This window comes from Colobus angolensis, unplaced genomic scaffold, assembly GCF_000951035.1.
Source record: "Colobus angolensis palliatus isolate OR3802 unplaced genomic scaffold, Cang.pa_1.0 Scaffold8, whole genome shotgun sequence".
Lineage (NCBI taxonomy): Eukaryota > Metazoa > Chordata > Mammalia > Primates > Cercopithecidae > Colobus > Colobus angolensis.
In genome coordinates this window covers 18551297-18572632 of record NW_012121820.1, presented here as the reverse complement: position 1 = coordinate 18572632, position 21336 = coordinate 18551297, and the positions used below count along the sequence as shown (strand labels likewise).

The following is a 21336-nucleotide window of genomic DNA, read 5'->3' as shown; positions in this document are numbered from 1 at the left end:
GTTTCACCATGTTGGCCAGGCTGGTCTCAAACTCCTGACCTCAAGTGATCTGCCCACCTTGGCCTCCCAAAGTGCTGGGATTACAGGCATGAGCCAACATGCCTGGCCCAATACCCTCATTTTAAAGATAAATAAATCTAAGTTCAGAAAGGTTAAATTATTTTTTAAATCTAATTTTGGCTTCAACACATTTTATACCACACAAGCCTAATCTGGTCCCTAGAAACACGAGAAGTGATAGGGCACTGGGGGAAGTTACAGAATTCCTTTCAGTCAACATCTCACCAGTGGGCTGGGACTTTGGGGACATGGAGGAGTCTTGGGGCCAGGACTATTGTTTGAGGACCAGGGAACTCCCAGAAACAGGGTGGGAGCAGGGAAAGGGGACTCTGAGCTTGGTTAGAAGGACCTCTCCAGAGAGGAGCCCAGGGTTCCTGCCTGGCTCTCACTATAAAGGTGACTAATCACTTTGGTTCCCTCTGGTAATTGCAACCAGATGCTGCCGCTGGCAGTGCTTCAGTCCCGACATGTTTAATTACAGGGACACAACGTCCCTGGTCCCCCGTGTCCCCCAACCTCCCCCTCTCCTGTCAGCAATATTAATGTCAAACTTGAGGTAGAGGATGGGAGCCTTGGGAAGCCACTGACATGGAAGTAATGTCTGCAGCCCCTTCTACCATGTAGAGCCTTTTGCTTGTATGTTTCCCTATCCATTATCTCATTGGTGTTCCATAAAACATCCTTATAAAGTCAGTAGGCCAGAGTATTATCATTATTTTATTATTATTATTATTATTATTAGAGACAGAGTCTAGTTCTGTCACCCAGGCTGGAGTGCAATGGTGCAATCTCAGCTCACTGCAACCTCCGCCTCCCAGGTTCGAGTGATTCTCCTGTCTTAGCCTCCCAAGTAGCTGGGACTACAGGCACGCACCACCACCCCTGGCTAATTTTTGTATTTTTAGTAGAGACGGGGTTTCACCATGCTGGCCAGGCTGGTCTTGAACTCCTGACCTCAAATGATCTGCCCACCTCAGCCTCCCAAAGTGCTTGGATTACAGGCGTGAGACACTGTGCCCAGCCTGTCAGATTATTATTATCCCTTTTTTATTATGTCCCCAGATGAGCAAACAGTGAACTGAGTGATAATAATAATAATCCCTTTTTTCAAGCACTTGTTAGTTTTCAAAATGGCTTCCCATTCATGAAGCTATCTGAACCTCCCAAGATCTCTCTGGGAGTCAGTCCTGCACAGCACAGTGGCTGAGAGCTGGGACCAAACAATGCAGTGTTCCACTTCTACCATTTGCCAGTTGGGTGACGTTGGGTATTCATTTCTTTATCTACTTAACTATTCAGCAAATACTTATTGGGTGCCTACCATGGGATGGGCCCCAGGCCTGAGTTCTGGGTATCTAGCCATGGACAAGACAAACCAAGTGGTTTGTCTGAAATTTCTCTTATGCATTTGTTTGTTTGTCTCTTCTCACATTCTGGTGGAAGAGACAGACAAACACATAAGAGAATGCTAAGTGCTGTGAAGAAAAATTAAGCATGGTCAAAGAGGTGTCTATTTTAGAAATAAATGCCCTTTGAGGGGGTGATGTTTGGGCAGAGACCCAGATGTAGCGAGAAAATGAGCCAAACTAAAGTCTGGAGGACAAGCATTCCAGGTGGAGGGAATAGCAGTTGCAAAAGCCCTGAGGCGGGAATGCACTCGGTGCATCTGAGGTAAAGAGGAGCTGGTGTGGCTAAAGCAGAGTGAGCAAAGGGGGCAGTGGCAGGAGGTGAGGTCAGATCATGCCAGAACCACATCATGTATGACTTTGTAAGTCCTGGAAAGGGAGCTGGATTTTCTTTTCTTTTTCTTTTTTCTTCTTTTTTTTTTGAGACAAGAGTCTCGCTCTGTTGCCCAGGCTGGAGTGCAATGGCAGGATCTCAGCTCACTGCAACCTCCGCCTTCCGGTTTCAAGCGACTCTCTTGCCTCAGACTCCCAAGTAGCTGGGATTACAGGTGTCCGTCACCATGCCTGGCTAATTTTTGTATTTTTAGTAGAGACGGGGTTTCACCATGTTGGCCAGGCTGGTCTCGAACTCCTGACCTTGTGATCTGCCCACCTTGGCCTCCCAAAGTGCTGGGATTACAGGCATGGGCCACCACATCCCACCTAATTTTTGTATTTTTAGTAGGGATGGGGTTTCACCATATTGGTCGGGCTGGTCTCAAATTCCTGACCTCAGGTGATCCACCCGCCTCAGCCTCCCAAAGTGCTGGGATTACAGGTGTGAGCTACCGTGCCTGGCTTGGATTTTACTTTTAGTGTGCTGGGAACCCAATGGGATGTTTTTAGCAGGAGAGTAGTGACATAATGATTAAGAACTAAGCCACGCACCTTCAAATCCTGGCTCCCCCCATTTATCAGCTATGTAATCTCAAGCAAATTATTTCATCTCTCCCTGCCTCAGTTTCCTCATGTATAAAATGGGGATCATGATGATATACCTGGCTGGGCAAACCAGTGAAAACATACCTGGCTTATACCTGTAATCTCAGCTCTTTGGGAGGCTGAGATGGGAGGATTGCTTGAGCCCAGTAGTTCGAGACCAGCCTGGGCAACATAGCAAGACCTGTCTCTATAAAAATAAAAAAAACAGGCCAGGTATGGTGGCTCACGCCTGTAATCCCAGCACTTTGGGAGGCTGAGGCGGGCAAATCACCTGAGGTTGTGAGTTTGAGACCAGACTGACCAACATGTAGAAACCCCCATCTCTACGAAAAATACAAAATTAGCTGGGTGTAGTGGCACATGCCTGTAATCCCACTACTCCGGAGGCTGGGGCAGAATTGCTTGAACCCGGGAGGCAGAGGTTGCAGTGAGCTGAGATCATGCCATTGCACTCCAACCTGGGCAACAAGAGCAAAACTCCGTCTCAAAACAACAACAACAAAACAAACAAACAAACAAAAACCCTATATCACAGAGTGGTTATAAGAAGTAATGTGTTTATACATGTAAAGCACCTTTCAATGACCAAAATATAGTATGTGCTTCATAAATTATAATTTTATTTATTGCTTTGTCACCCAGGCTGGAGTGCAGTGGTGCGATCTCGGCTCACTGCAGCCTCGAACTCCTGAGCTCAAGCGATCCTCCTTTCTCAGCCTCCTGAATAGTAGGGCCCACAGGCGCAAGCCACTGCACCCAGCTAATCATAAATTATAGTTTTGTTTTGTTTTTAAAAAGATTCCGTTGTTAATATTGTCCTTGTTTCATAAATGAGGAAATTAAATCTCTGAGTAGTTAAGTGACTGGCACAAGTTCACATAGCTAAAGACGACAGAGCTAGAATTCAACCCAAGCCCCTAATTCTGAATCCAGTGCCCTTCCCACGTGAAGAGAGGACAGACCACCCTACAGGTTAGGAGCTGGCCAGGAGGAAAGCCCAGAGTCCCTTCCGTTTTCATCTGTGCTCCTTCTAATCTGTGGGGTCTGCCTGTCCCAACCCCGGGGAACCCTGAGAACTCCGGCAAGAGCAGAGCCGCCTCTGCCTACCCTCACCTGCGCCGTAAACCTGGTTTCTTTTTTCTTTTTTTTTGAGACGGAGTCTCGCTCTGTCGCCCAGGCTGGAGTGCAGTGGCGCGATCTCGGCTCACTGCAAGCTCCGCCTCCCGGGTTTACGCCATTCTCCTGCCTCAGCCTCCTGAGTAGCTGTGACTACAGGCGCCCGCCACCTCGCCCAGCTAGTTTTTTGTATTTTTTTTAGTAGAGACGGAGTTTCACGTGTTAGCCAGGATGGCCTCAATCTCCTGACCTCGTGATCCGCCCGTCTTGGCCTCCCAAAGTGCTGGGATTACAGGCTTGAGCCACCGCGCCCGGCCCCTGGTTTCTTTTCTAAACGCCGCAGCAGCGGCCACTGCTCAGGACGCGCTCTCAACGGCTCCCCCTGCTGAGCTACTCGGGAGCTGCACCTTGCTAGAGTTCATTGTCTCTGGGACTTCTGTCCATAGGTCAAATTCCTTCCCTGGGCTGCAAATACCTGTACTACCATCTGAAGCTGGAAATTGTGTGTGATTGTTGCATGTGTCTGTCTGTTGTGGGTAGAGGGGTATGAATAAAATAACCACATGTTTTTCATATTTATTCTAGAAAATATTTTTATTTTTAAAATAATTCTAAAACTTTAAAAAAGTCATACATATTAGGAAGAAAAGTAATATGAATTCATGATTTTAAAAATTCAAACAGTAGAAAAGAATGCAAAAGAAAACATCTTCCTCCCACCCCAGACCCTGGGTCTTTCAGTCCTCCCCAGAAGCAACCACTCTGATCAGATTTTCCACACAATATATTAACATAAGCTTTTTAAAAACTTTATTAGGCCGGGTGCGGTGGCTTATGCCTGTAATCCCAGCACTTTGGGAGGCTGAGGCGGAAAGACTCCCTGAGCCCAGGAGATCAAGATCAGCCTGAGCAACATGGCACAAGCCCGTCTCTATAAAATAAAAAAAAATTTAAAACACCTCTTTATCGATGCATGATATTCATACCAAATATATTTAATTATAAAATTAAATCATGTTCATTGTAAAAATATTCAAAAGAGAAAGTTCCCCTCTCCCCTCACATCCCAATCTCTCTAATCACAGGAAACCTCTCTAATCACTGGAAACTTTGTTGTCATTCTTGAGCTCAGAAATCTCAGATCCTTGCTGGACTCCTCTACTCCTTCCCTCCATCTAATTCCAATTCCCACTTTGCGTATAAGAACCCTAGTTGGTAAGTATTATTATCCCCACGTTGCAGCTGAGGAATTTGAGGCTCAGAGAGAGAAAGAGGGTTGTTGAAGAACATAAAGCAAGCTGGACGTGGTGGCGCACATGTGTAGTCCTGGCTACAGGATTTTTTTTTTTTTTTTTAATAAAAAGAATATAGTTAAGGGCCCCACACACACTCACACTTTTTTTTTTTTTTTGAGACAGAGTCTCACTCTGTCACCCAGGCTGGAGTGCAGTGGCACAATCTCGGCTCACTGTAACCTCCTCCTCACAGGTTCAAGCAATTCTTGTGCCTCAGACTTCCGAGTAGCTGGAATCACAGGTGAGTGACACCAGGCCCAGTATTTTTAGTAGAGACAGGGTTTCGCCATGTTGGCCAGGCAGGTCTCAAACTTCTGGCCTCAAGCAATCCACCTGCCTCCACCTCCCAAAGTTCTGGGATTACAGGCATGAGCCATCAAGCCTGACCAAGGGCCCATTTTTGAGGAAGGAGAGGACCTGGTCCTATGGGAACTGTGACTGAACATCCTTTATTGTCCAAGCCCTGAGAGATAGAGAAAAGATGTCATCCACTTCAAGAATCTCAAGCTTGGGTACGGTGGTCACTTAGAGCCTGACTTGGTCAGTTGAGAGGGGGCTAGGAATGGAATAAGAACTGCCTACTGAGGCGGGGTCAGGACCAGGGAGAAAATATCCAGCTGACAAAGGGAATCCAACTAGGGAGATTTACACAATTCAACCAAGTGGTGGCATCAGCAAGAGGAGAGTCCAGCATTCCTAACACAACCCATGCTCTAGCACACTGCTGTACCTCTGCACATGCTGCTTGGAATCCCTGCCACCACCCCACCCCCGCCACTTTGCTTAGCATTTTTTTTGAGATGGGGTCTTGCTATACTGCCCAGACTGGTCTCAAACTCCTAAGCTCAATAGGTTCTTCTGACTCATCCTCCTGAGTGGGTGGGACTACAGCCACATGCCACCATGCCTGGCTTATCTGCTTAGCATTTTTTTCTTTTTTTTGAGACAGGGTCTTGCTCTATTACCCAGGTTGGAGTGCAGTGGCCTGAACACAGCTCACTGCAACCTCGACCTCCTGAGTTCAAGTGATCCTTCCTGCCTCAGCCTCCAGAATAGTTGGGACTACAGTAGTGCACCACCACACCTGGCTACTTTTAGAGTTTTTATCCTTCACAAACAAGTCATAGTGGCACTGACTCTGTGCAGTCAGCTGCTCCCTATTTCTTTACTTGCTTGCTCGTCATGTGAGTTTGTGAACAGAGGCTCTGGACAGAGTTCATTTATTATTGTTCTTTGGGTCCTTCCCAGTGTCTAGCTCAACCTTTGGCACATAATAGGTGCTCAATCAATATTTTAAAAATAATGTATGGAACTTCAGCACAGCAGCTCAAGCCTATAATCCCAGCACTTTGGGAGGCCAAAGTAGGAAGACTGCTTGATGCCAGGAGTTCAAGACCAACTTGGCCAACACAGTGAGTCCCCATCTCTACAAAAAAATTTTTAAACAAATTAGCCAGGAATGGTGGCACATGCCTATAGTATTAGCTACTCAGGACGCCGAGCCAGGAGGATCGCTTCAGCCCAGGAGGTTGAGGCTGCAGTGAGCTATGATCAAACCACTGCACTCCAACCTGAGTGAAAGAGCAAGATTCTGTCTCTAAAAAAAAAAAAAAAAGAACGGGCCGGGCGCGGTGGCTCATGCCTGTAATCCCAGCACTGGGAAGCCAAGGTGGGTGGATCACTTGAGGTCAGGAATTTAAGACCAGCCTCGCTAACATTGTGAAACCCCATCTCCACTAAAAAAAAAAAAAAAATTTTAGCTAGGTGTGGTAGTGGGCACCTGTAATCCCAGCTTCTCAGGAAGCTGAGGCACGAGAATCACTTGAATCCAGCAGGCGGAGGTTGCAATGAGCCAAGATCGTGTCACTGCACTCCAGCCTGGGCTACAAAGTGAAACTCTGGAAAAAAAAAAAAAAGAATGGACTCAGATGAACAGCAGCAAGAGACTATTGTTTTGGTGCTCCAGACCATTACCTTGCAGCAAGCAAGAAAGAGGAAAATGGTTGGGGTTTTTTCCCTCTATTTTCCCCCTCTGTCATCCTCAGCTCACTTCAGTCACTCAACATGTCTCCATGTTAACATGGAGAGGAAGATGGGGGCGGGAAAAGTCTTCTCTGAACTAGTGTAACAGCTGGCTTAGTGCTTTCTGGGCCTCGCAGATGTTTATAGCCATCTCTATCCATCCTCAAAGCATCATGGGGTGCTTTTATACACTCTTCAGGGGTTCACTACCGGCCCCTCTCCTGTAGTTCCCTTAGAAAAGGCATCTATTAATGGCCATTTGTCTAGCTTCTTCTTCCTGGGGTCCCTTTATACCTCCAGGAAGTCCTGCTGAACAGGACCTAGTAGCCAGCAGGCTTGTCTCTTCTTGCTAGATTTCACAGGCAGGAAGCATATCCTGGTCACGATACTCCCTAACTGCAATAGTATGGATTCTGCATCTCAGATTCTCATGGAAGCCCCCTCTCCCAGGCACTTGGTTTGAGTGGTTAACAGTAATGTCCTTTCAATCTTCCCCAAGGAGGAATGGGGACTCATAGCCAGAAATATCTCCACACAAATTATCTATCCTCCACCTGCAGACCCCTTTATATTGGGATAAGGGATTTAGGAACTTTAAAACAGATTTTAGGCCGGGCGCGGTGGCTCAAGCCTGTAATCCCAGCACTTTGGGAGGCCGAGACGGGCGGATCACGAGGTCAGGAGATCGAGACCATCCTGGCTAACACAGTGAAACCCCGTCTCTACTAAAAAATACAAAAAACTAGCCGGGCAAGGTGGCGGGCGCCTGTAGTCCCAGCTACTCGGGAGGCTGAGGCAGGAGAATGGCATAAACCCGGGAGGCGGAGCTTGCAGTGAGCTGAGGTCCGGCCACTGCACTCCAGCCTGGGCGACAGAGCGAGACTACGTCTCAAAAAAAAAAAAAACCAGATTTTAGACTAACAGAAAAACAAAACCAAAAATATATATACATACATACATATATATGTACAGTGATTTAGCACCTCACTTTGAAATTTCACATGCATATATACATATATATATATATTTTTAAGTCGGTTAGTCCAGACAGCCTCTTGGCATGGACTAAGAGGAATGTGTATAAATAAAAAGCAAGGCTGGTTATAGCAAAGATCCATATTATAGCCCTCAGAGAGGGTTTGAGTATAAGGCACATTTCTAGAGATGGAGTTTAGGATGTAAAGGAAGAAAACCTTCCCCTCACCTGGCAGAGACCAGGGTTGATTTTCTTTCAACTGATCTATTGTCTTTCCCTCCAATCCAGCCACCTTTGAGAACTCCCCAATCTGGTTCATCAGACAGGTCTGAACATGATCAGACTTGAATTGTGTGGTTTAAGTCTTTATAGGACTCTTGGACCCCAAGACAGGTGTTGGGTAGGAACACCTGCTTGTGCATCTCAAATGCTCCATGCAGTTTGCAGATGCAGTGTTTTTTTTCCATTTTTTTCTTTTTTTTTTTTGAGAGAGGGTCTTATTCCTGTCACCCAGGCTGGAATGCAGTAGGGCCATCACAGCTCATTGCAGCTTCGACCTCCTGGGCTCAAGCAATCCTCCCCTCATTTTTCGATTTTTTGTAGAGACAAGGTCTAACTATGTTGCCTAGGCTGGTCTCTAAGTCCTGGGCCCAAGTGATCCACCTGTATTGGCCTTCCAAAGTGCTGGGGTTACAGGTGTGAGCCACTGCACCCAGCCATTTGCAGGATGTGTAAAGACTGATGTGGTGTACTCTTATGCCTACAGAATCACTAGGGCAGGGGTTTCCAGTCCCCTGGGCCACGGACTACTATCAGTCTTGACCTGTTAGGACCCTGGCAGCACAGCAGGAGTTGAGCAGATTAGCAAGCATTACCACCTGAGCTCCACCTCCTGTCAGTTCAGGAGCAGCATCAGATTCTCATAGGAGGCAAATCCTATTAAGAACTGTGCATGAGAGGGATCTAGGTTACACACTCATGAGAATCTAATGCCTGATGATCCGAGGTGGAAGTCTCATCCCAAAACCATTCCCACCTGCCCCTGCCTATCCCCGCTTCACACACCAGCTAACTCCACTTTGGGCTTTGGCTCAGATAATATCCAGTTGTACTACATTATTATGTTTTAATATGATTTCCAACTTGTCCTTACTACATTGTATTATTATTCAATACTAGAACATAATCAATGCTCAATACATGTCCACTGGGTGAATGAATAAATAAGGGAATGAATCCTCCTTTACAAACATCAAAGATTACTGTTTGGTTTGGTATATCTTGGTAGTCTGAAACCTGTTTACTCCTCATAGTCTTTTTTTTTTGAGATGGGCTTTCGCTCTTGTTGCCCAGGCTGGAGTGCAATGGTGCAATCTCAGCTCACCGTAACCTCCGCCTCCCGGGTTTGAGTGATTCTCCTGCCTCAGCCTCCCGAGTAGCTGGGATTACAGGCATGCACCACCACGCCTGGCTAATTTTGTATTTTTAGTAGAGATGGAGTTTCTCCCTGTTGGTCAGGCTGGTATAGAATTCCCAACATCAGCCTCCCAAAGTGCTGGGATTACAGACGTGAGCCACTGCACCCAGCCGACTCCTCACAGTCTTAAAATATATTGTCTAGTTTGCTAATGGATGTTATGTCATTAAACTTTGTAACACTAGGGCTGACTTGATTCATTCATTCAATGGATACTTGCTTGATACCTACCATATGTGTGAGACTGTGCTAAATCCCAGGAATAAGTCTCCTATTCACACGAAGCTTAAATTTTGGAGGGAATGTTAATAGGAAAACAAAATAATAAATGGAAAGTGCTACGAAAGAAACAGAATACAACCAGGCGTGGTGGCTCACGCCTGTAATCCCAGCACTTTGGGAGGCTGAGGCAGGCGGATCATGAGGTCAGGAGATCAAGACCATCCTGGCCAACATGGTGAAACCTCGTCTCTACTAAAAATACAAAAAAAATTAGCTAGGCAAGGTGGCAGGCACCTGTGGTCCCAGCTACTCGGGAGGCTGAGTCAGGAGAATGGTGTGAACTGAGGAGGTGGAGCTTGCACTGAGCCAAGATTGCGCCGCTGCACTCCAGCCTGGGCAACAGAGCAAGACTCCGTCCCCCCCCCCAAAAAAAGAAAAGAAACAGAAGACTACCCTAAAAAATATAAGGTATTACTTTACACAGTATGGTCAGGGAAGACCTAGTTGAAGAAGTATCATTTAAACTGGGACCTGAAGGACAGGAAGGTACCAGCTAGGCCAAGAGCTGGGGGAAAAGTGGTCTCGGTAGCTAGCAGAGTATATGCAAATGCCCTGAGGCAGACAAGAGCTTGATGTGCATAACATTTAGATTGTTTCATTTCTATTTCAAATATTGTTGCAGTGAACATTCATGCATAATGCCTGTTGTGCAGTTATTTCCTTAGGATGGAATCTCACACCACTGCTTCTTCTCATAGTTTTCTCTGTCTAGTAACTGGAGATGTTCCTTTTCCCCTCTCTAGTTTGCCTTTCAGAAGCTGTGTCCTTCCTTCCCCTTTTACTCTCCACTTTCTCTATTTCTCAAATTAGCTATTAAGATCTTTTTTGTGCTCTTACAGGAGAAAGATAAAATACAGCTTTTAAGTGTTCCTTTCTCAGATTACCTTTGGCTGTGGATTAACCTGAAGCCTTGCTGTTTTACTCGAGCTATCCACTCATTCATCCAGTCACTCAACACTTATTGAGCACCTATTTTGTACCAGGCCTTGTGCTGAGTGCTATAGTCAGATGACCAAATTACAGTCTCTAAGCTGAAGCTCACAATCTCATGCAGTGCTTCCTAAAACGTGTTCCCCATGTATCAGAATCACCCTGGGTACTTTCTAAAATGCAGATTCCTGGACTCCACCCCCGGTTTACGGATTCTCTGGGGGTGGAATCCAAGAGTCTGCATTTACCAGTTTTGTTTTTAACTCCTACTAAAAATGAGAACCACTGCGTGCAAGAGTTCTTGCACGTAGGTAAATGGAGTTTACAACTCTAAGAAAGTGCATCAACAATTCATACACGCAGCCGGGCGCGGTGGCTCACGCCGGTAATCCCAGCACTTTGGGAAGCCGAGGAGGGCGGATCACGAGGTCAAGAGAGATGGAGACCATCCTGGCCAACACGGTGAAAGCCTGTCTCTACTAAAAATACAAAAATTAGGCGGGCGTGGTGGCGGGCGCCTGTAGTCCCAGCTACTCGGGAGGCTGAGGCAGGAGAATTACTTGAACCCGGGAGGTAGAGGTTGCAGTGAGCCGAGATCGTGCCATTGCACTCCAGCCTGGCGACAGAGCAAGACTCCATTTCAAAAAAAAAAAAAAGTATACACAAAATGCTAAGGGAATAACGCATGGGTCCTACAGGGAAGAAAAAGTTCTCTAGAAGTCAGGCTTAAGCAGACGAACTGCAGCTCCGGGACGGATGAAGTCAGGTAAAGGTAACACTCTGTGCAGACATGTAGACAAAACCGGGTGCTGAGTAAGTAACTCGCCTGTAAGTGTTATGCTGCCTGAAGCTGCTGGGAGCGTCTGAGCAGCAAGGTGAAAAACTCTCAGAAACTGATCGCGCTGCCAGTTTAATCGCCAACCAGTGGCAGCAAGCCCCTTTGTTTCTCGCGCAGTTGGAATTGTAGTCTGGATTGTAGGTGGAGCTGTGCGCAGGCGCACCTAGAACCAGGTGACCTTGCACATGCGCTATATATAAAACACTGAAGCCTAGAGAGATGATTGAGGGCAATTTTTCTTCTCTGCTTCCGAAATATCCCTTTCGCGAATCCAGAGACCCTGACCGTCCTCATTTCTGGCGAGGGATCTTATAATTCTCAAAATAATACTCCCTTTCTTTCAGGGCCTCTCTAGTAAGTCGGCTGCCAATACCCAATATGGCGGGAGACCCTGCGCCGGCGCAGTCTGCCTATAGGTGCAGGACTTGGCGGGGCGGGCCCCTCCCAAAGGGCGGGAGTTTGGGGGGCGGGCCCCGCCCCCGTCCCCGGCGGGGCCTTAGCAGAGGCTGCCGCAGCTCCAGCGCTGAGCAACTGGCCGGGCGTCTGCTGGAGCCGAGCGTGGTGAGGTGGGGCCTCAGGGGCAGGCGGGAGGTGCTCGGGTTAACCGTCCGAAGCCCAGAGACCCGCCTGTCTAGGGCGCCTGAGGGAATCCCGTTCGCGCAGCGGCCTCTTGTTACCTGGGCGGGGAACCCTAGGCCCAGAGAGGGGCTGGGACGCGTTGTTAGGGTCGGGGCCCGCTTGCCTCAGCTTCCTGCTGCCACCAGTACGCTAAGCTCCAGTCCGCGCCGAAGGAGAGCATCCGGACCCTCGTGTCCAGTAGCCCCAGTCCCAGGTTGAGAGGGCGAGGCGCCGCGCTCTCCCGCCCTCCCGTCCCTCTCGCTCTCTGTGTCCTGGCGGCTTTGCACGTGATCTATCCGAGAGCCCAGTCCCACTCGCCACCCAACTCTGGAGCTCCCATTCTTCAGGACCCTGCTGAAATATCACTTCGCCGCCGCCTTCTCCAGGCGCAGCTGCTGCATTCGCTTCTCGGTTTTTGCACTTGCTGCACCGAGTTACTTTCCCTGCCCCTTGTTGACATCGTAAGCTCCTTCGTTAGATGTTATGCCTTGCCTTTTTCATCTGTAGATCCCAGGGCCTAGCACGTGATGATAATAGTCATGGCTCACTGTACGGAATGGTCACAAATTGTCAGGTGCTACTGAATGCATTACACATAGGGCCCATTTATTATTTATTTAGAGACGGAGTTTCGCTCATTGCCCAGGCTGGAGTGCAATGGCGCGATGTCAGCTCACCTCAACCTCCGCCTCCCGGGTTCAAGCGATTCTCCTGCCTCAGCCTCCCGAGTAGCTGGGACTACAGGCATGCGCCACCACACCCGGCTAATTTTATATTTTTAGTAGAAACGGGGTTTCTCCATGTTGGCCAGGCTGGTCTCGAACTCCTGACCTCAGGTGATCCGCCCGCCTCGGCCTCCCAAAGTGCTGGGATTACAGGCGTGAGCCACCGCGCTGGGCCAAAGGCCTATTTAATCTTTCCAACAGTCCTGTGGGGTGAGATCTTTCTATATCTTCACGTTTTACCCATGAAGAAACTGAGGTACATTAGAAAAAGTAATTTACTGGGAGTCCCACAACTAATAAGTGGATGGAGCTGGGAAACTGTCCCCAGGGCATTTGATAATTTGACTAGATTGCCTTTGGGTTTAATGAATGCCTCTTAAATTGATCTTTACTTTGGCCTCGGGAGTTATTGGAGGCTAGGATTGTAATCAGCATTTTCCTGAGAAGGCTTAGAAAGGAGAATTGGTGTTCCTAAATTTATAGAGGTCACAACAAAACCAAGGCTACTGGCACGCCCTGTGTTCTTTTAGTACTACTTTTCTTTGCTCCTTTTCAATCAGAAAGCTGCAGACATAGGTGTCATTATTCCTATTTAAGAAGTGCCCCTCACAAAGCTGTGAGTTCGTAGTCCATGGCTTTAGTTAATGTAATGTCCATGCTTTAGCAGCTAATGTAATGCAGAGAGTAGAATTTGGAATCAGGCTGGGGTTCAGTCATTGCTCTGCTGCTGACCAAGGTATAAGTTATATCCCTCCCCCTACTTTTTTTTTTTTTGGGGGGTGGGGGCGCGGTCTCATTCTGTCACCCAGGCTGGAGTGCAATGGTGCGATCACGGTTCACTGCAACCTCCTGTCTCCCAGGTTCAGGCGATTCTCCCGTCTCGGCCTCCTGAGTAGCTGGGATTACAGGCGCCTGCCCATGCCCGGCTAATTTTTGTATTTCTAGGAGGAATGGGGTTTTGCCATGTTGGCCAGGCTGGTCTCGAACTCATGGTCTCTAATGATCTGCCCAACTCAGCCTCTCAAAGTGCTGGGATTACAGGTGTGAGCCACCACACCCAGTCTGTTTTTTGCTTTTTAGATAAGTAATAGAGCTGTTAGCATTTTGCAAGACCATTGGTAATAATATGGATCATGTGACCTAATGTCCTATAATAGTCAGTCAGTCAGTAATAATGGGCACCTATTATAAAGCAGGCTGTGTTTTAGGAGCTGGGACAGCATTCGCTAAAACAATGCTTTTGCACTTGTGGAATCTGCATTTTGGTAAGTATATTACATAATAATTAGGGACAGAAAAAGCATGGTAAGGTAAATAAAAGTACCAGTGTTATGTGGAGAGGTGATAGTTATTTATTTATTTATTTATTTGAGAGAGCATATTGTCCCAGGCTGGAGTGCAGTGGTGTGATCGCGGCTCACTGCAGCCTCGAACTCCTGGGCTCAAGTAGCCCAGGCACCTCAGCCTCCCAAGTAGCTGGGACTACAGGTGCATGCCACACAACCAGCAATTTTTTGTTTTGTTTTTTTTTTTAGAGGTGGGAATCTCCCTGTGTTGCCCAGGCTGGTCTTGAACTCCTGGCCTCAAGAGATCCTCCTGCCTTGGTGAGACCCTGTCTCTACTAAAAATACAAAAAAATTAGCTGGTCGTGGTGGCACATGCTTGTAATCCCAGCTACTTGGGAGGCTGAGACATGAGAATTACCTGAACCGGGGAGGCAGAGGTTGCAGTGAGCTGAGATCATGCCAGTGCACTACAGCCTGGATGACAGAGCCATATCCTGTCTCAAAAACAAAACAAAACACTGGATCAGATTACCTTGGAAATGAATGGAGATGGAGAAGAGGTCTGAAGCCTTGGGGTTTCCAAACTTCAGATATTGGGGAGATGAGAAAAGGCAGCAAAGGAGACTGAGTAGGAGAGGCCAGAGGTTGGAGGAGAACAAGAGAGAAAGGCCCCACATGAGATTTAAATAAGGATTTAAATAAGATTTAAATAAATAAACATGGTAATTTGTTTCTTTTTTGTTTTCAAGAATAAGAAACAAATTGTCTCTGTACACAAATGTCTATACTGTAGTTTCTTTTTCAATAAATAAAATGTTTGTGTCCTCAAATATTTTTCAGTTTTTGCTTTAAGTGACAAATTGTATTTAATACCCTTCTGCATCTTAGTCCTTGTAGCATTTATGCCTCTATTCCAAGTTTAGGTGGTGGTATTGCTTCTCTTTTAAACTTTATTTAAATACTCCTTTTGTAGTATTTTGGATGAGAGAGGACCAAATACATAATTTATCTCCCTCTTCTGTCACTTTCCACTCCAGGTTCACAGGTGGCTATTGGTCCTTAGTGAGGATGCTGTCTTCTGATTCTTAGCAAAAATAGGAAGGTAGGTCTTGTTCATTTCTGTACCACCATGGCAGACTCCTGATACTGAGTTGAAATTCATGAGTGTTTATGGGATAAATTAATGTACAAAAGAAGTGAATCTTTTCCTTTTTCCTGCAATAATGATAACATTGGCTCAGTGGTTTACAGCTTAGAAGTACAGTGACACTCATTATCTTATTTGAATGTAATCCAGTTTGTTACAATTTGCCAGCTACTGCTCTTTTCCCTTTCTCAGTCACATTGAAACTTACCTTCCCTTTGGGGCTTCTGCTAGTTTATTCCTAGCAGATCTGATCCAGCAGTGTGTTCATAAAAGGATGCTGAACTGTGTCTTGAGGAAGCTCAGAATGAAATCTGAATTTCAGAAAGATTCCTGAGATAATTTTTCTCTGTCACTTCCCTTTCATTCTTGTTTTAATAAATTTTAGTTTTATGAGGATTGTTTTGGTTTTAAAAAACAAAATCTTTTTTTAAACTATTTTTTACAACAATTTTAGGGTTACAGAAAAATTGCATAGTACAGAGAGTTCCTGTACACCCTGCACCCAGTCTTCCCTTTTAGTATGGTATATTTGCTATAATGCAAATCTTTTTTTTTTTTGAGATAGAGTCTTGCTCTTTTTGCCCAGGCTGAACAGTGTTGGCCAGGCTGGTCTCGAACTTCTGACCTCAAGTGATCTGCCCGCCTCAGCCTCCCAAAGTGCTAGGATTACAGGTGTGAGCCACTGCGCCTGGCCACGCAAATCATTTTTTGAGATAACTGGGGCATGTAAAAATATAAACAAAATGAAGTTGCTTTATCTCTACAAGCCTCAGTTTCTTTATCTGCAAGATGAGGGGGGTTGGACTAAATTTCTAAATAGCTTTACAATTTTTTAATTATTTGCTAAAGTAATTATATAATTCTAATATAATTTCATTTATTTGTTGAAGTATTACTAATACCACCTTGCCAAATCACGTTTGCAAGTTACTGACAGCCATATCCTAAAAGAAAACTTAATGAGAATTCATAGAACTATGTGTGGCAGGACTGCTTATTAGAGATATTAGGTTGAACTATGTGAAATTGCCATTTTTTTAGGTAAAAAATAATGGGTGAGGCTGGGCTTGGTGGCTCACACCCATAATGCCAGCACTTTGGGAGGCTTGGGCCAGAGGGTGGCTGCCTGAAACCAGGAGTTCGAGACAAGCTCAGGCAACAAGGCAAAACCTTTTCTCTACCAAAAGAAAAAAAAAAAAGGCTTGGTGGCACACACCTTCAGCTCCTCTGAAGGCTGAGGCTGGAGGATCCCTTCAGCCCAGGAGTTTGAGGCTGCGGTGAGCTATGATTGCACCATCATACTCCAGCCTGGGTGACAGCTAGATCCTTTAATAATAATAATAATAATAATAGGATAATATTAGCAATTTCTTATGTTTCAACCTAATGTTTTGGGATGGGGATTCAACAAAGTGTGAGGGGCCTTTGGGGCCTCATAAACTCCCACTGCATGCAAAAGCCTGGCTCAGCCCTCACAATACTAGGAGAGAAAAGACTCCTCAGTTCTCTTGAAGTAACTTGGATCTACATTATTGTAGGTAGAGTTGTTGGCAGAAATCCTGGGATAAGAGAACAGTTTCCTGGAAGGTCTGTGCCTCCAACCAGCAGAGAGGGATTGAGCTTCATTGAACTCAACAGAGCCAGCATTTCATAGCACCATGGTGAGTTGGTCACACAGCCTTGGCAAAAAGGCTGAAAAGGAGGGTGTCATAGTATGGGGAAAGGTTGTATTACCCTGATTCGTAGGCTAGGAAGAGGCCTGGAGTACTGGTGCCACGAAACCTTTATTGGTGCCATTCTATTCTTTATACACTTTCTGTACTGCCTAGTACAGGCTCTGCAAACTCAAGTATCTTCGGTTGTTCAGGAGGTAATGTAAATTAGTAAGCTGAGTTTTCCTCTATAGTGCTACTATAACAGAAACAATAGCACAGTTGCAATGATAAATGATAACTGAAATATGCTATCATTGTGAGGGAGAGAATCGGTGTGTGTATAGGGGAGGCCACAATGAACTGGAGAGCACATGCCCTATCTAAAGGGGGCAGACACTATTCAACCATGCAGAGCACACGCCCTGTCTAAAGGGGGCAGGCACTGTTCAACTGCATGGAGCATGTGCCCTGTCTAAAGGGGCAGGCACTATTCAACTGTGCCACCGGTTGTTGCCTTATTGAAATATGGGTCAAGCATCACTAGGCATTCTGATTTTCCAAAGGAACCAGAAATATGGATTTTATGTACTTTCTCCCAGTGATAAATGTCGGCACCTAATTTGAATGCTTAAAAACTATTATGTGGGCCACACAATGGCTGAAAAGCGCTAGCAGGGCCCTGATTTGTCATCTCTGGCTCAAGGCTTAGCTCTGCCAGGAGTGAGGCTCACATGCATTTCTTCATTGGACATTGTTGACACTTTACAATTATAATGAATTAGACGGCTCCTTCCTTTGAGGCACTTATGGATTAGCAGAGAAAATAGACTATGATGATAAGATGTAGAGTAGACATCAGAACATATGTATTCTCTCTGTGTATATAGCTATAAAAGTGATTAACTCTTTCTGGGTTAATCTGGGAGGACATGACAGGACGTGGCATTTGAGCCAGGATGTGGGAAATCAATAGTTTGGTGCATTAAAGGGATTTGGGGCCCTTGAAATTTCTACTGTATGTGCAGATGTTAGGTTTGCATTCGCTATCTATACCATTTTGTTGATAGGTAGTTGAAAATACAGATATTCCTTAGCCCTGCTGGTGAGAGTCTTAGGGTTAATAAAATGAGAGAACTCTTCCCCTGGCCCAGCTTATGGGATAATTGTGTGTTTTAGAGGCCTAAGTAACTCAGAGGTCATGATGCCCTCATTTCTGGATGAGGAAATTGAAAGGGAAGTAGCACATCTGAGGTCACAGAGCCCATTGGAGGCAGACCTTGGAATAGCACCCAGAACTCTTCTTTACCACCATGCCTTCCCCTGTCCTGGGTATCTCTGAAGCTCACCATTAGGCTGGCCACCTCTGCCTGTGGTGGCCCGTTGCCCTGTTTTAGCCCAGCTCCTGGTGGTTGAGGGTGTTTGGCCATCCTGCTGCCACTGGTTCCTTCTCTCTTTTGGATCCCTTGCCTGAAATGCCTGCTACCCCTTTTCTTTGTCAGATAGACTACTTGTGTTCAAATCTCTCGTCAACCACATGCCAGCTGTGTGGCCTGGCTCAAATTTTTTGTTTTTTGTTTTTTTTGAGATGGAGTCACACTCTGTCGCCCAGTCTGGAGTGCAGTGGCATGGTCTCAGCTCAGTGCAACCTCCACCTCCCAGTTCAAGCAATTCCCCTGCCTCAGCCTCCCGAGTAGCTGGGATTGCAGGAGACTGCCACCACGCCCGGCTAATTTTTTGTGTTTTTAGTAGAGACGGGGTTTCACCATGTTGGCCAGGCTGGTCTTGAACTCCTGACCTTGTGATCCACCTGCCTCGGCCTCCCAAAGTGCTGGGATTACAGGCGTGAGCCACGCGCCCAGCTCTGGCACAAGTTTTTTAACCTTTTAAAGCCCCAGTTTCCTCATCTATATATAAAGAGTTATAATAGTACATTTGGTGAAGTGTAATGGGAAGGCATTGGAAGGTTTCAAGATTTTTGTAAAAACAAAATGACATAATGCATGTAAAGTACTTAAAGCAACAGCATGCCAGAAGCACTCAGCAAGTGTTAACAATGATGATGATGATTCACTCAGTTCACAGCACCCCTGGGCTGGGTTAAGTTCTCTTCCTTTGTTTTCTCATACCATCTTATTATTTCACATGCCAATATATTGTAATTGTTTGTGCCTATTTCCCCTGCTAGATTAAGAACACCTTCAGCGATTCATTCAACAAGTGTTTGTGAGCCACTGTGCCAGGAACTAAGGATGCAGTGATAAACCAGGAGCTCTTGGTTTAGTGCAGAGTTCCGAAAGGCATGCCAGGAGACACTAGTCCTGTGAGCTTGTCTCATGGTCAGTTAAATTTGGGGAATGCTGCTCATCATAGTGCCATTCAGAGATGAGGGTCCCTTTTAGTATTTTAAAGGTTCTGAGGAGTCTTGTATATAGTACAAGAACAGTCCTTTCAATTTGACTATGTGCTTTGGTCCCCAGTTCAAGAGGAGGTTGAAGTGGCATGGCAATGGTTAGAGACTCTGCTGGATGTGAACACCCTCTGACTACCTAGGGACCTGTGGGCCTGCCACCTGGTGCCCTCATGGAGACAAGAAACCCTGGGTTGAACAACATGAAGCCCCAGTCACTGCAGCTGGTGCTGGAAGAGCAGGTGCTGGCACTACAGCAGCAGATGGCGGAGAATCAGGCAGCCTCCTGGCGGAAGCTGAAGAACTCCCAGGAGGCCCAGCAGAGACAAGCAACCCTTGTGAGGAAGCTGCAGGCCAAGGTGAGGCAGCTGCCCTTCTGAGGAGGGGAAAGAGAACAACCCCCAGAGCTGGATGCTGAGATGAGATAAGGGTTGTAGGAGGCAGAGCCTTGTGGTGGGATTGGCCTACATCTAGCTTAGTGAGATAAGACCCAGACCTTCTAGCTTTCATGTACAGCTTCTCTTTTGATGCTCACAGCTGTTCCACGAGGTACATATTATATCCTTTTTATTTTATTTTATTTTTGAGATAGGGTTTTGCTCTGTTGCTCAGTCTAGAGTGCAGTGGTGTGATCACAGATCACTGCAGCCTCAACCTCCTGGGCTCAGGCAATCCTCCTGCCTCAGCCTCTCGAGTATCTGGGACCACATGTGTGCACCACTTTCGGCTAATATTTCTCTTTTAAAGATGAAATTCACAAGAGTTAAGTTAGTTATCCAGGTTTTCTCACCTAGTCTAGAGCCAAAGCCCATGATCTTGCCTCTATAATATAAAAGGCATATAGAAAGTATTATTTATTTATTTTTGAGATGGAGTCTCGCTCATATAGAAAGTATTATTTAAATGCCCAAATAAGGCCAGGCGCGGTGGTCCATGCCTGTAATCCCAGCACTTTGGGAGGCTGAGGTGGCTATATCACCTATGGTCAGGAGTTCGAGACCAGCCTGGCCAACATGGCAAAACCCTGTCTCTACTAAAAATACAAAAATTAGCTGAGTGTGGTGGCATGTTCCTGTAATCCCAGCTACTTGGGAGGGCTGAGGTAGGAGAATCACTTGAACCTGGGAGGCGGAGGTTCCAGTGAGCCAAGATTGCGCCACTGTACTCCAACTTAGGAGACAGAGAGAGACTCCATCTCAAAAAAGAAAAAAATGCCCAAATAGAAACTATAAGATGTTATGGCCTTACCTTACTGTCACCACCCAGTTCCCCTGTTAATAGCAAGTTTGCCTAAGATCCTCAGGGGCCTTTGCTTTGGGCTGTTTGTGCCAGCTGTGTTCATTGCCCAGGGCCTGTTCTTTTTGCCACAGGTGCTGCAGTACCGGAGCTGGTGCCAAGAGCTGGAGAAGCGGCTGGAAGCCACTGGAGTGAGTGAGGCTGAGCTCTCTGTGCCCCCTGGGTCCTCAGTGAATATACTTGTTAGGTTTCATTTGTTCACTGAGGGAGGTTGGAGTGTACAAGTGAGGTGTTTGGTAGAAGTCTCTCTTTCTCAGCCTCTGAGAGGTTTATTACACTGATATCTTCATTGGACCTAACTGGCCTGTCAGATTCCAACCCTTGGTTCTCAAAGGACAAAATGTAAATTAGATTGGAAGGAGTGTGGGATTAGTGGGAAAAAGTGCGTGTTTCCCCCAGCAGGTGTCAGTGTTTGTCTTAGATGCAGGCCTTTGCGAGCCTACAGCACATCTGCAGCAAAGGGATGTCTGTGCTATTAGAATTGGCTTTGAAAAACCCATTTATTTGCCTTTGTTCCAGCTCCCTCTCAGTACCTTCTCACATTTTCTTCAGAAAAGTTCTCTCAGAGGAAGGAAAGAACCAAAACTTATAGAGCACCTTCAGTGCAGGCCAGGCAGCATGAGGCACTGTCATATACAGATGGTCCCCTGCAACTTAAAATCGTTGCAAGTTTTCAATTTTATGATGGTGTGAAAGCTATATGCATTCAGTATGCTCCTTGGGTTATGATGGGGTTACATCTGGATAAACCCATTGTTTGGGGTTGTTTTGTTTGCTTGTTTGGTTGGTTTTTTTGAGACAGAGTCTTACTCTGTCGCC

At 46.2% G+C, this 21336-nt stretch overlaps 1 protein-coding gene across 1 annotated transcript in view; it reads left to right on the top strand.

Annotated features, from left to right (window-relative positions):
- The first annotated feature begins 11852 nt into the window (after window positions 1-11852).
- CEP250 (centrosomal protein 250kDa) overlaps window positions 11853-21336 on the top strand; it is a 60101-nt gene continuing 50617 nt past the window's right edge. The window contains exons 1-5 of the mRNA XM_011929157.1: window positions 11853-12462; window positions 15050-15114; window positions 16698-16820; window positions 19292-19580; window positions 20592-20648. Coding sequence (XP_011784547.1) covers window positions 19395-19580; window positions 20592-20648 — 243 coding nt within the window. The 5' untranslated portion in view covers window positions 11853-12462; window positions 15050-15114; window positions 16698-16820; window positions 19292-19394. The remainder of the gene's footprint in view (window positions 12463-15049; window positions 15115-16697; window positions 16821-19291; window positions 19581-20591; window positions 20649-21336) is intronic.